We start from the raw sequence: 15,980 nt of genomic DNA, 5'->3' as shown, positions 1-15,980 counted from the left end.
TTACGTACTTTTCTATGAATAACTAAACCAAAAGATTTGAAAACTTTTTTTCCCTTGAATATTCCTGACTGGTTATTGCGGCGTAATTGAGCCCTTTTGAGCGTGGACAAACTCAGATTCAAATCACAAATGGATTTATCCTCAGGCAAAAGCACAGACGAAGAACCAATGTGTTTTAAAACAAAAACTTGTTGTTTTTTTTTTGGGTTCCAAAAACAAAATCCATAATTTATAACCAACATTATGGGTCATTGTAAAGAAGTTGTTAATTGTTGTTCCGTCTTGTAATTAGGTATAACGTGGATTCATTGACGAAACGAACCGTATAGCAAAAAAAAAAAAAAAAAAAGACATGACTCGAAATGTGTGCTCGTTGAGCTGTGTGCAAATACACTCGTCAAATCTCACGAATCCTAGTCATTAATTTATTTTAAACACGAATTATAATCTCAATAGTCACCCCTGCAACGCTGTACCATTCCAAGTATTAGGTAGAAGGCTTCATATTACCTAGGCCTTAAGGCAGAGGGTTCTCAACCTGTGGATCGCGACCCCTTTGGGGGTCGATTGGCGATTTGCCAGGGGTCGCCTAAGACCATCGAAAAAATTAATTGTTTTTGTCCATTCTTCTATTGCTGTGTGTGTATGCGGAGGGGGGGGGGGTCGCGGCAGAGTAGGGGGTTGTAAAAAGGGGTCGCCGAGCCTAAAAGGTTGAGAACCGCTGCCTTAAGGTCATGTGAATTTAGAAAAGAAAACGAAACTTTCTTATGGCACTTGCAAACAACTACAGGCCCACTTGTTTTAAAGGTACGAAAATAATCGGTGAGAACCCTGTGGGCGTCATTACTGGCTCCTGCAAAACTCACATCAAGACAATGTTCTGTGACACCAGATACCCAGCGGATGACACGTCGAAACTCGACATCGTGGCAGGTATATTTTCATACATGGCGTCAAACTATAAATAGATGGCAATTTGACATATCCGGTGTACACAATAAGGAAATTTTTTAAAAGCTATGTTTTATTTATTTTTTTGCAATGGTTATTATGGTATAGGCCTATACACATACCTATATTTATATTATACTTAGACTGGACATGGAGATCTCATAACACTATATAAAAATGTCGTGAAAAACTTCAAAAAAGTTGAAACAGGGCGTTGTTTTGTAAAGTAGTTATAAGGAGTTAAGTTGTTGTTTTTTCAACCCTTACTTAAGTGATTGAAAGTCTAGTAGATTTATATATAGTTCGTCCATCGTGGTTCGACTTTGTCATCCAGGGGGCTGAGGGCTTTGCACTGGGGTTTTATGCCTTCTCATGTGGCTGGTGAGACCTATGAGAGCCCGGAATGTTCGGCCGCACAGCTGGGGCTAGTGTCATTGGCCTTGCTTTTCTTCTCTGGCGTTTTTCTTCTGCTAGCGTTGTTCTCTTTTCCTCAGCAACCTGTGCGCCAGTTTTCACAGCGCGACGCCATGATGCTCTGTCATGTGCCTCTGTCTCCCAGGTGCCTGGGTCTATGCTGAGCGCCTTCAGAGAAGCTTTGAGGGTGTCCCTGAAGCGCTTTCTTTGCCCACCTTGCGAGCGCTTTCCTTCGCTTTGTTGGCCATACAAGAGTTTGTTTAGGGATGCTGAGGTCTTCCATTCTGTAGACGTGTCCTGCCCATCGCAACTGGGACTGCATCAGGGTTGTGTGGATGATTTGCAGACACGCTCTTCGAAGGACTTCAGATTTATACATTCGCTTAACCAGGATTTTTTTTCTCCAAGAAGGAGGGGGTGGGTGGGTAAAAATGTTTTAATTAAAGCTAACATACTAACATTCATTAGTTATTATGAGTGAAATAATCGTTCTATAAGTTGTATAAAAAAGGTATTATCCCAAACGGTTCTGTTCCCCCCCCCCCCAAACCATTCCGAATGTGCGACTAGAATCCAGACCATTCGTTACAGAAGGCCTCACCACAGACCTGCGACGTTACAACTTGTGGGCCGTGTAGACCCAATAGCTCATTGCCATGTCGTACAGGTCTGTGACGTGGCAACACGCTATTTGTCTAAACTGGACACAGGATGCGACGTCCAAGCGTTATAGAAGACCTACAATGCCACAACCTAGTGCCAGTTTAAGGGAAATCATTTTCTGAAAGTTACATGACTTAGCTGCCTTTCTGCTTTGTAAAATAAAATAAATTAATTAGTACTAAATGATTAAAAAGTTGGTTAAATTCTGCATTGATTCATGTATTGTCATTGACTTTGAAGAATTAATGCAAATTTCAGCTTGATCCGAGAAAGGGAATTGGGAGAAAAAACGTGTCAAATTGTAAAAGGAGGATTAAATCCATATAAACATCCACATCTCTCATTAAGCAACATTTATTCCACTTACTTCGATATTAAACAAAATAATTAATCACCAACAATTAATTAACTAATTGGTTCATTTTTTTTTATTGATTGATGTTTTTTTTTTCAGGTTCAATGAATAATTGTCCAAAGTTTTAACTTGATCCGAGTTTAGGAAATGGGAGAAAAAAACATGTTCAAACTTTTTACGAGACAGACGGACAGACATACGGAGTGAGTTGGTGCAAGCTTTGTAATAAAATAACGGACTCGCCTTCAGGCTTAGTTTTTCTTATGTCACAGATATGCTGCTCCCGAAGGAGTCGTACGGAAAGGATTTCATCTTGTTCTCTCTGCCGTCCAGAATCGTGCCCGGTGTGTACGTGGCCATCGCGTCACGTGACGAGACCAGGATGACCATCTACGCGAGTGACGAGCAGGGGGAAGAAACGGAGATCGTGAACCTAGCCAAAGCTAGTGAGTCTATCGAGGTGTGGTAAAGACGTTTTTCCATCATATTTGAAATCAGTGATGCGTAAAACAACGGCCAGTGGGTCATATTCGGCCCCAGACGATGGGCTAATTGGTCAAAAGAAAACTCTTTCCAAAAAAGATATAAAGTTACAGTTGACTCGACAATTATTTATTTATTTTTGTAAAAAGGGGAGGGGGAGCGTGTCACGTATTTTAAATTTATGTGGCCCCCAGGGCCGAGAAATATTTTGTTTGGGGTGGGGAGGGGGGCGGCCCGTGACACATGTATTTCAAATTTATGTGGCCCCAGGGCCGAGAAATATTTTGTTTGGGGTGGGGAGGGGTCGGCCCGTGACACATGTATTTTAAATTTATGTGGTCCCCAGGGCCGATAAATTATTATTTTGTGGGTGGGGAAGGGGTGGCCCGTGATAAATATGTTCTAAATTTATGAGGCCCCAGGGCGGAGACAGTTTGGGCCTCACTGTTTAAATTTATTACTATAAAAACAATAACAGCAAACATTCGCTTATTAAACTGTGGCGTAACTAGGGCCCCCCCCCCAAAAAAAAAAACAACAAAAGTCCACCTATTTTTTAATTAAGACTTGTCTAATCTATGTTAAGGTTCTCGAAATTGATACATTGGGCTGACGGGACAGGATCTTGTTACGCGCAGACCGATTAATCGGAATAAGTTGAATAAGTTAAGGAAGATGTGATGCCTCTCAGCCCTTGATGTACATATCGTCCCGCACGACCAGCACATTGCTATATATGCCTCTAGTTTGGTAGAATTGCTCAAGATCTGGTCTTTAATATCAAACATATTCACATGTTCATATATATATATGGAGATAGATAGATAGATAGATAGATAGATAGATAGATAGATAGATAGATAGATAGATAGATAGATAGATAGATAGATAGATAGATAGATAGATAGATTGATATAGATATAGATATGACAGCCGAAACAAACTTTCTTTGTAAAGTTCCCATTTTAGACCTTACGGTCCATAGTGTAGATAATGTAAAGTCATCTGTTTCTGTGAAATACTGTTAACGAGGGTGTCATGTGGCCAGCACAACGACCAACCGCCTTTACGTTTCCCCCAACTAATGTCAGGTACCCGTTAGAACTGGGTGGACTCCGAGTCTCCCTAAAAATCACGACATAAAAAATCCCAGTCTTCACCAGGATTCGATCCCAGAACTTCCCTGTTTACCACTCGGCCACTGCGCCCTCTCTTGGTAGTGTTTCCTTATTTAATGTTCTTGTTTCACAGCTAGACTACGCTCACACTGTTGGCAGACTGATCAGTAACAAGCCAGTCCAGCTGATTTACCTTCAAAGGTCTGTCTGCAGATTCCAGTCTGACGGCCGGACGGGTGAGAGAGGGGATCCCAGCATGTGTATTGTGGTGCCAACTGAGCTTTTTTTCTATTACTATGAGTGGGCGTAAGTCACTTTGGCCTTTTACAGCAATCAGTAGTTGGTTAATTAGTTGAAAATTAGGGGAAATAATTACATGTTAACAATACCAAAATGTGCAAAATTTCAGCTTGATCCGAGAAAGGGAATAGGGAGAAAAAGCGTGTCAAATTGTAAAAGGAGGATTAAATCCATATACACATCCACATCGCTCATTAAGCAGCATTTATTCCAACCAAAATGGTTGTATTTGAATAGCATTGGAGCAATTTTTGCATTGCCTCCCTTTTGAAAAAAAAATGTTACAAAGCTCATATCTGTCTCAACTCTGTCTAGTACAAATTTTGTACAAGTTATGTCTTCCACACCACTTCTTACATAAAGTTGACACTTTGCACAATTATTCAGTGGCATAGACAAGATATGAAAATAACCAATTAGTAAGTTAATTACAAGGTTATTATTTGTTTTGTTTGATGCCACAGATATGTTTGTAAAATGTTTTACATGTTTCGGATGTTCCTTCAGAGTTGAAGATAGTTTACTTCCTAGTCCAAGCCTCCCTCAGGACGACGGGGGATAGGTGCGGGAAGGGTTTGAACCCGGGACCATCGATAAATCCAAACGACAGTCCAGCGCGCAAACCGCACGACCAGGCAGCCATCCGCAAACCGCACGACCAGGCAGACCAGGCTGAACATGTAGGGTTTAGTCCGCTTAGATATGCTATGCAGATGCTATTTCCCACACCCATTCTCGGATCAAGTTGAAACTTTAAACAATTATTTATTGTACCTAACAGAATCAATTTAAAAATGTACCAGTTAGTGAGATAATTATTGGTAATTATTTTTTTGGATTTTGAATAAATGAAATAACTTCTAAATTACTATGATTCCTTTGCGGGAAATACTGTTCCTTTATTTAAACTTTTTATTTTTTTTGTATTGTACTTGTATATGGGTTATATGTCTACGCATAAATATGTCAATGCATTGGGTGATAGCGGCAGTAAGTAGCGTTGTTACTTTGATTGAATGTCACTAAAGGATTTTAAACTTTTTAAGAATCCAATATTAAACGATGCACAAATAAATAACTCAATCCCTCTCTTTACTACTCGGAACAATGGTTGATGCAAGACTACACTTAGATCTCATTCACCTTCACTAAGACTAAGACTAAGACCGCTTTATTGATCCTTACGGAAATTTGTTGTGATTACAAGGACTCTTTTCTCATATAAAGACAACACAACAGAAAAATACACATAAATACAACAGACACAACATAAAGAGTTCATTTAGCGACTACACACAGGTATCTTGGTGCATTCCATGTTCCCTGATCAATGAGTGGCGGTGATAGAGTCTGACCGAATGAGGTACGAACGAGTTTTTGTACCGCTCCGTTCTTGTTTTGATTGACAGCAGTCGCCCACTTCGCGACGACTTGACTTTTAAGTCTTCCATAGTGAAGGCTTTCTAAATTTAGTGATTTTACTAAAGGTGTAATTCTAACTAAATCTAAAATGTGAATATTCATAAGTTCTTAATTATACTGCTCTATTTTGTGTCCGTTCCAGTTTCTTAATGTCTTCTTCAGTTGAGAGGTCCCAAACAGATGATGCATATTCTATTATTGAATTATTGGCCTAACCTAGGTTAAAAAACATTTTAGTTTGATGTACTTGTTTGGTTGGTAAAAAAATCTTTTAATAAACTCTACACAAATGTTAGGGACCAGGCCGTGGAAGTGATGACATGTCGTCCCTTTAACTTATAAGTTTAGCTAGAAAGACTGGACAGCACAAGCGCTATGTAACCGACTATGAATCTGTCTTTCAGAACACTGAGCGACTTGTACGGAATAGATCACTACGCTTTGATTCTCAGCTTAAAGATTTACAGAAAAGAAATCCTTTTAGATGATTTTGACCTGACCTATGTCCAGTAAGTAGGGATGGTCCTATAGTATCTATAAAATAAACTTTAAAAAAAAAAATATTTGCCTGTTTACATTTAGTGTTTACTGGTTTACAGTTATTTTTACTCATTTACATTTTGGGTAATTGGTTTACGCCTAGGCTTCAGTATTCAGTGTTTGCGATTTATGTTTGTACAAAGCTTATATCAACTTTTTCTGTGTGGTTAAACGTTTGTAGACGTTATTTTTCTCCCAAACCCAATCTCGGATTAAGCTGAACTTTTGCACAACTATTTCTTTGACATGCCAACACAAGAATCAATAAAACGATATCAACCAATTAGTTCATTAACTATTGAGAATTATTTTGTTTGGTAACTCGAACAAGGGAAAGACATTTTACTTGGCTGATAATTTGAATTGACCCCCTTTATTGTTTGTAGAAAGAAGTTTTTGTAAATAACTATCAAACATATTTTCATAAGCATCTCCCTGGCACAGTGGTTACCGTGTTGGCTTGAGGAGGCTGTGGAGGCCTTATCCCTCGAGTTCGAACTCAGGTCGCTCACTTTTGTTTTTAATAAATACATTTAAAAAGCGATCACCCAGATACCCCCCTTCATTTGCACCCTACCCCATTCCTTGTCCAAATGAGTTAAAGGATCATAGCGTATTGAGAAAGCAAAAAGCATGAAATGGAGCTAAACAAAAAACAATTGGTTAAAATATTTCTAATCGAACAGATTTATTATTGTTAGTCTAGATCTATTACAAATTAAATCAAGTGACAGATCCAAACTTATTGTTACAACTACACGTAATATAAGCTTTGTTTTTTTTAATTATTTCTTTGTATGTTGCTTCTTTGTATATTATCAGAATAGATTTTAAAGTTCCTTTATTTTATAGATAAGTTGATAGCCCCATCCCTCGGTTCAGCTACCCTCTGTTTCCGTTAACCCTTACAACGCGTGTGGTAGTTTTAGCCTCTAAACATCATAATTGTAGTGCCATTTCGTATGCACTCATTGTAAAAACAGCTCAGCACTTTAGGGGTTAAACATTAACTCTACCCTAACCTTTTGATGATGTAACTCTCACTTAACATTTCTAGGACCAAGTGGTCGCAGATCACCGGTATGGCCCAGTGGGAAATGGGGGAGCTGTATGTCATGCCCGGCTCTCACATGCTGAGGCTGACCAACAACTTCTACTTCGGGTGCTACCTCTACGGCCTAGGGGATGAGTACTCCTACATGCACCCTGGTGGAATGATCACAGTGGAGCTGGATTCGGTGAGTGTGTGTCGGGGGCTCACCTGACTGATACACTGATTTGAAAAAAAAAAAAGATCTATACGTGACAGACGACGGACAGAAAAACAACTTGTATTTCGGCTGCTACCTCTACGGTCTAGGGGATGAGTACCCCTACATGCACCCTGGTGGAATGATCACAGTGGAGCTGGATTCGGTGAGTGTGTGTCGGGGGCTCACCTGACTGATACACTGATTTGAAAAAAAAAAAGATCTATACGTGACAGACGACGGACAGAAAAACAACTTGTATTTCGGCTGCTACCTCTACGGTCTAGGGGATGAGTACCCCTACATGCACCCTGGTGGAATGATCACAGTGGAGCTGGATTCGGTGAGTGTGTGTCGGGGGCTCACCTGACTGATACACTGATTTGAAAAAAAAAAAAGATCTATACGTGACAGACGACGGACAGAAAAACAACTTGTATTTCGGCTGCTACCTCTACGGTCTAGGGGAGGAGTACCCCTACATGCACCCTGGTGGAATGATCACAGTGGAGCTGGATTCGGTGAAGGTGTGTCTCGGGGTCACGTGACTAATACACTTATTTGAAAAAATTGTGATCTTAGCGTGACACGATAGGAGTGACCTCTCCATTGCTGGGGGAAAGCCTGGGCGGTAAATTTGCGAGCGCTGGGCTGCCCACACATCAGCACACGCCTCTCTTCCATACTGACCGGGTCCAAAGGGATGGGAAGCCATCACAATTTGGGGACAGGTGGCTGCAGGAGTTTGCCAGAGAGCAGCAGTCTTACTACTGTCCCCCCGCCTACGGGGCTCCAGGACCGGATTTTCTGTTAGGGTTTACTCCTTTAGCCTTAGACCTTACAGGGACACACACACAAGGCAGTGCGGCTATTGACCTATAGCTAGGGGTTTGGTTTGTGGGCAACAGGGCGTGTCCGCACGCCGACGGGCCATGCCTGCCTCACATCTTGGGGCCAAACCTCCTCCGAGACCCTTGCAGTTTAGCCTGAGGCTTCGCAGCCTCAGTTTCCATCTGCCACCACGAGGAGGTACTGCATAGAACTTGCTGTGGAGAGGCTATGTACTGGCAAGAGAGACTTACAGAATTGCTCCCCTTTCACAGATGCTAGCCAGCGGTGGCAACAAGTTAAGCTACCACACTAGACGCTTCACACAGCCATTGGACAGGTGACACGATAGGACAGACAGAAAAACAGACAGGCAGCAAGAAGACTATATCAATTTTTTTTTGTCCTGAGAAGGCCGCTAACAAATACAACTAATTATGTCTTTCTTCGTCTCTTTCGGCGATCGTCTTTTTTTCTTTTCATAACATTTAAATAACATAATTACCCAAACGATGAAATATAGTTTTACGCGAAAAAGTAAAAAAAAAAAAAGGTTCTCCTTTCAGGCATTGCGACCTATGCCCAGCACAACGACCAATCGTTTGTACTTTCCCCAATCAACCAGGTACCCATTTATATTTATATTTCTGTTACTCTGAGCTATCAGAACACTGAAACTAGAGTTATCCCCCGTGTGGCCAACGAGCTAGTAATTCCTTTCTCAGCGATATGCATCAACTGTTAAATTTCTAAGAAAATGGTTAGAGCCATTTTTTTTTTAGATCAGCCTCAAGGTTTCCTCCATCCACCCTCCGTCTTCCATGAAGTTGTGACTTGAATAGAGGTATTGCAAAAAAAAAATAGAATACTTTATTTTGTCACTGCAGGAAGGCTGTGAAAAGAAACTGAAGAATATGTTCAATGGTGACCTTATTGACAATGACTGTGACGGTAAAGTCGACGAAGAGAAAGAGGATGGAGCAGGTAAGGTTCATTGATGAATCTTGTTTAGCGCGATTATTCATCCCCCATTCAAGTCTGCGTATGCTCGTTAAATTAGGAGCAGTGGTTCACAAAAGTTTTCGGCTCCTAGACCCCTTGAAAGTCGTCGCAGACCCCTGGGGGTCTATATGGACCACTTTGGGAATCACTGGTCTAAAGGGATAGAGTTAGAGAGTGTAATTTCCTCCGCCTGTCGTCTCAAGGTTTTGATGTCAATCTGCTTATCATATTTTATTCACTTGACTCCGCCATCTCATACGAAAGAGGGGAGTGGGGCGGGAGGATGCTGTGTAGCGCACGGTTCCAACCATTCTAATGCATACTCATGGCATTCAAACCCCCAAACTTTATATAATCGTCTCAAGCGTTGTTACTTTACGAGCTACGACCCTTGGGGGTCTATATGGATCACTTTGGGAATCACTGGTCTAAAGGGATAGAGTTAGAGAGTGTATTTCCTACGACTGTGATCCCAAGGTTTTAATGTCAATCTGCTTATCATATTTTATTCACTTGACCCCTTCATCTTATACGACAGAGGGGAGTGGGGCGGGAGGATGCTGTGGGGCGCACGGTTCCAACCATTGCTAATGCATACTCTCATGGCATTCAAAGCCCCAAACTTTATATAATCGTCTCAAGCGTTGTTACTTTACGAGCTACGACCCTGGGGGTCTATATGGACCACTTTGGGAATCACTGGTCTAAAGAGTAGAGTCAGAGGGTGTATTTCCTCCGCCTGTCATCCCAAGGTTTTAATGTCAATCTGCTTATCATATTTTATTTACTTGACCCCTTCATCTTATACGACAGAGGGGAGTGGGGCGGGAGGATGCTGTGTAGCGCACGGTTCCAACCATTGCTAATGCATACGCTCATGGCATTGAAAGCCCCAAACTTTATATAATCGTCTCAAGCGTTGTTACTATAGGCCTACATTCCGGTCTCACATAGATCTCACCAGCCACATGAGGAGGCATAAAAACCAGTGCAAAGCCCTCAGCCCCCTGGATGACAAAATGGTCATCATCGAACCACGATGGACGAACTATATATATATATGTTACTATACGAGCTGCGATTAAGGCAACCAAGAACATCTATACATCAGCTATATTCCACCTTTGTCACTGATATTTATTAACAACAACGGTTATAAACTACTATACACAAAGAGCTATTTATCAGCCCGATTGCTTGTACTCATCTATAAAGCATATCCATCCTTTCCCTGTAGCGCTACAGCCCATGGATGGCCCTGGCCTGTTTTAGCACATCTCTCCATTCTGATCTATCCTGGGCATTACGTCTCCATGCCTGGACTTTTAGCTGTTGTAGATCTGCCTCTACGTCATCAAGCCACCGTGCTCGTGGTCTGCCTTTGAGTGCCTGCCTTTTGGTTTTATAAAGCATATCACCTTCACCTATCTCTTAGTCTGTTGAAACGTTGGGGCACCACAGAAGATCTTGTTAGATTTAGATTTTATTGCACATCGGCACAATTTAGACCATGTCCTCAAGATTGTATTAAAAGAATTTAAAGAGAATCAATTTTTTTATAACCTCATTTAATTTCATAACAAAACTCATGTCTTTTTTTTTTTGTTGTTGTTTTGGTTTAGATAACGACAAAGATGGACTGATAGATGAGGATCTAAGTGTCTTTGAGGGTATTTCTTTAAAATAAATATTAAGTAATTATTAGATACATAAACACAGATATCGTTCAATTATATTGCTACAGTGGCGTAGCTAGAAATTTGGGGGCCCGGGTAGCTTGACTTCTTTAAGGGACCCTGCATTTTGACATTAGACATCACGACATGAGATAATGGCGTAATATTTAATATAAAAAACACATTTTGGTCACTAATTTGGCCCCCCCCCCGTAAAGTGGGGGCCCATGGGGATTTTCAATTCTGGACCCCACCCCTCCACACACCCTAGCTACGCCACTGTATTTTTATACGATACGTAGAATTGATAATATCAGAATATCTTGATTTATTCGTTAAATTACATATTTTAAGTGCCATAAATTACACATTGTTTGCTTTTTAAATGGAAACTTCAAACATAATGACAGCGTCGAATACATTATAGATTAGGTAGGCCCTACCATCGTCAGACTCCGACAACAGGCAAAATATAAAAACAAAATCCTTAAAAAAATAAAAGAATACAAATAAAAGCTCATATAAAGGGAAAGAGCTCCGCCCTTAAAACTATATTAATTTTTTATTAGTTGGCCTCCTTCAGTCGTAGAACGACTATGATTCATGTCGTAGAACACTTTTTCATGTGACTGTGGAGCCTTATTTTGGAGAGATACTCTCGTCCACATATGTCGCAGGTTAAGTGGCTTTCGCTTTGGTGGTCCGTATTTTCTTGGTCACCATCCAGTGGCGTAACTAGGGTGGGGGAGGAGGAGGAGGACAATTTAAAAATCCCCCACTTGAGGGGGCCCCCAAATGAGTGTTTTTACATTAAATATTAAATATTATGCAAAATGCAGCCCCCCCCCCAAAAGAGGTCAAGCCCCCCCCGGGACCCCATATTATGGCTATTTCTTAGCTACGCCCCAGTCACCATCTCTCTCCGTCTAGGGCAGGGGTTCTCAACCTGTGGGTCGCGACCCCCTTGAGGGGTCGATTGACCATCTGTCAGGGGTCGCTTAAGACCATCGAAAATATAGATTGTTACTGCCTACTCTTCTATTGCTGTATGTGTGTGTCAGGGGGGGGGGCGGGGTCGCGGTAGAGTGGGGGGTTGTAAAAAGGGGTCGCCAAGCTTAAAAGGTTGAGAACCGCTGATCTAGGGCTATGTCTTCCCAATGGCCAGTATCAATGTTCACTGTATTTAGGTCACGTTTTATTACATCCACATAATAATACTGTACAAGTTATTTGCCTTATTCGATATCAAACAAAATAAGTAATCACCAACTAAATCAATTGACTACATTGGTCAATGTCTAGATGATGCTGTTAGAAAGGAGAAAGACAGGAAGAAGACCACCACGACCACATCAACAACCACCACCACTTCCACCACGACGACGACGACAACGAGGGGCCAGGCAACAAGACCTGTGACCACGGCAGTGACCGTTAGAGGGACCACCAAACAACAAGGTCTGCAGTTAGTCGTCTCAACACATTCGTCTTGGACATACAGAATGTCTTGCTATCTTACAGAATGTCTTGCTATCGTACAGAATGTCTTGCTATCGTACAGAATGTCTTGCTATCGTACAGAATGTCTTGCTATCGTACAGAATGTCTTGCTATCTTACAGAATGTCTTGCTATCGTACAGAATGTCTTGCTATCGTACAGAATGTCTTGCTATCTTACAGAATGTCTTGCTTTCGTACAGAATGTCTTGCTATCTTACAGAATGTCTTGCTATCGTACAGAATGTCTTGCTATCGTACAGAATGTCTTGCTATCGTACAGAATGTCTTGCTATCGTACAGAATGTCTTGCTATCGTACAGAATGTCTTGCTATCGTACAGAATGTCTTGCTATCTTACAGAATGTCTTGCTATCGTACAGAATGTCTTGCTATCGTACAGAATGTCTTGCTATCTTACAGAATGTCTTGCTATCGTACAGAATGTCCTCTTTTAATGCTATCTTACAGAATGTCTTGCTATCGTACAGAATGTCTTGCTATCGTACAGAATGTCTTGCTATCTTACAGAATGTCTTGCTATCGTACAGAATGTCTTGCTATCGTACAGAATGTCTTGCTATCGTACAGAATGTCTTGCTATCGTACAGAATGTCTTGCTATCTTACAGAATGTCTTGCTATCGTACAGAATGTCTTGTATCGTACAGAATGTCTTGCTATCTTACAGAATGTCTTGCTATCATACAGAATGTCTTGCTATCTTACAAAATGTCTTGCTATCGTACATAATGTCTTGCTATCTTACAGAATGTCTTGCTATCTAACAGAATGTCCTCTTTTAATGCTATCTTACAGAATGTCTTGCTATCTTACAGAATGTCTTGCTATCTTACAGAATGTCTTGCTATCGTACAGAATGTCTTGCTATCTTACAGAATGTCTTGCTTTTGTACAGAATGTCTTGCTATCTTACAGAATGTCTTGCTATCTTACAGAATGTCTTGCTATCTTACAGAATGTCTTGCTATCTTACAGAATGTCTTGTATCGTACAGAATGTCTTGCTTTCTTACAGAATGTCTTGCTATCATACAGAATGTCTTGCTATCTTACAAAATGTCTTGCTATCGTACATAATGTCTTGCTATCTTACAGAATGTCTTGCTATCAAACAGAATGTCCTCTTTTAATGCTATCTTACAGAATGTCTTGCTATCTTACAGAATGTCTTGCTATCGTACAGAATGTCTTACTATCTTACAGAATGTCTTGCTATCTTACAGAATGTCTTGCTATCTTACAGAATGTCTTGCTATCATACAGAATGTCATGTTATCGTACAAAATGTCCTCTAGTTAAATGTTATCATACAGAATGACCTCTAGTTAAAGGCTATCTTACAGAATGTCCTCTAGTTAAATGTTACCTTACAACATGTCCTCTTGTTAAATGTTACCTTACAAAATGTCCTCTAGTTAAATGTTATCTTACAAAATGTCCTCTAGTTAAATGATATCTTACAAATGTCCTCTAGTAAAATGTTATCATACAGAACGTCCTGTTATCTTACAGAATGTCCTCAAGTTAAATTTTATCATACAGAAGTCATGTTATCTTACAGAATGTCCTCCAGTTAAATGTTATCATACAGAAGTCCTGTTATCGTACAGAATGTCCACTAGTTAAATACTATATTACAGAATGTCATCTAGTTAAATGACATATTACAGAATGTCCTGTTATCTTACAGAATGTCCTCCAGTTAAATGTTATACAGAAGTCCTGTTATCGTACAGAATGTCCTCTAGTTAAATACTATAATACAGAATGTCCTCTAGTTAAATACTATATTACAGAATGTCCTGTTATCGTACAGAATGTCCTCCAGTTAAATGTTATCATACAGAATGTCCTGTTATCGTACAGAATGTCCTTTAGTTAATTGCTATCTTACAGAATGTCCTCCATTTACATTCGGCTACAAATGCTCTAAAAGCTGTGAGAACTGTATAAGAGACTGTAATAAAGTAAACGGCAGATGCGATGCCTGTAAACCTGGATTTAAATCTCCCGCCAGGGCTTGTAGGTTAGGTAATAAGTTCACATTATATTTTGTTTCGGTTTTTTGAGTTCGAGTTTTATGAAATGTTGATTCTCAATTTTATAATTGCATTATGAAAACGCTTCTATTAAGTGTGATTGTATCAATTCGTGATTAAATTTGTAATAGATCTAGACTAACAACAATAAAAATCTGTGCGATTAGAAATATTTTGCCAATTGTTTTTTTTTTAAAGCGCAATGTCGTGCTTTTAGCTTTCTCTATGCGCTATCATCCTACCACTTGTCTGGACCCGTTGGGAAAAGGTAGAGGATAGAGAATGGGGAATTAGTGTGAATGTAACCGTGATCGCATGTTAAATGCATAAAAAAAAGTTGTTCAACTCAGGACTCAAGCCTCCTCAAGGGGACTAATTCATCTTGTACTACCACGACTATCAAGCACGATTTCTTTCTCTTGTTTGATACCAAACAAAACAATTAATTTCAAATAGTTAATTAATTAATTTTTTTTTTGGTCATGGATTCTTGTTTGTCAGGTACCATAAATAATTGTGCAAAATTTCAACTTGATCCGAAATTAGATGTGAAGGAAATAACGTGTAAAAACTTTTTACCAGCTAGGACAGACAGACGGACAGACAGAGTGTGTTGATATAAGCTTTGTACACACACAAAATTATAATTCCTTAATTTCTTCAACTTTGTTTCTTTTGGTATTTGTATGTGATCAAAGTTGTAGATTTTAACAAAAATGTTCTCTTGAAATACAATTTAGGGGGGGGGGGATTTTTTTTCTTTCCTTCTCCCCGCCATATAGACTCAAAGCCCCTCTGGGCTACACTCATAGAATCTGGTGACTGTTGTCTGCTTTAGTCTTATATAGCAGAGGGGGTTTAATCGCAAACAAAAATTGGAGGGGGTTATCAACTCAAAATCCCCTTGGCTACGCTCATTTAATTTGGTGACTGTCGTTTGTATTATTTTTTGTTTTTAACCTCAGACCCCCAGTCCAAACCCACCCTGGCTACGCCCATGATAGAAATTATGATTTTGTAATTTTTAAATATTTTTCATTACAAATGTATGTATTTCTTTCTTGTTTAGTTTTCTTGATTGAGTTCTTTATTATTTCACGATGAAATGATTTATTGTTTGGTTAAATGATTAAACCTATTTTATTCATTTCATGATAGATCTATAGTTTTAAATTATTGATTCATCGTTTTATCAATCAATGGTTGATTGAAGTATTTTGTATAGTCAGACATCAATTTGAAACTGCCCGGCAGAATTAAACCGTAGGCTCATAAAATAAGGTCAGCCAAGGCGAACAGGAGCTCCCTCTCACTGGCCTAATTGAACCGAGTGTTCTGTCTGGAAGAGGGTCTAACAAATTTCTTTATTGCCACTGTCATTTTCCTTTTCTAGACCAGGCCTAACTATACTTGACATTT

The 15,980-nt window shown here is 39.9% G+C and overlaps 1 protein-coding gene across 1 annotated transcript in view; it reads left to right on the top strand.

The window, feature by feature from the left end:
- Positions 1–15,980, top strand: part of LOC106079577 (multiple epidermal growth factor-like domains protein 6) — a 65,651-nt gene that overhangs the window by 5,917 nt on the left and 43,754 nt on the right. The window contains exons 7-15 of the mRNA XM_056017414.1: positions 808–933; positions 2,656–2,843; positions 4,118–4,290; positions 6,111–6,215; positions 7,304–7,484; positions 9,212–9,308; positions 10,949–10,996; positions 12,305–12,460; positions 14,419–14,553. Of these exons, the coding sequence (XP_055873389.1) occupies positions 808–933; positions 2,656–2,843; positions 4,118–4,290; positions 6,111–6,215; positions 7,304–7,484; positions 9,212–9,308; positions 10,949–10,996; positions 12,305–12,460; positions 14,419–14,553 (1,209 nt within the window). The remainder of the gene's footprint in view (positions 1–807; positions 934–2,655; positions 2,844–4,117; positions 4,291–6,110; positions 6,216–7,303; positions 7,485–9,211; positions 9,309–10,948; positions 10,997–12,304; positions 12,461–14,418; positions 14,554–15,980) is intronic.

Source organism: Biomphalaria glabrata, chromosome 18, assembly GCF_947242115.1.
Source record: "Biomphalaria glabrata chromosome 18, xgBioGlab47.1, whole genome shotgun sequence".
Taxonomy (NCBI): Eukaryota; Metazoa; Mollusca; class Gastropoda; family Planorbidae; genus Biomphalaria; species Biomphalaria glabrata.
This window is presented reverse-complemented; position numbering and strand designations above follow the sequence as displayed.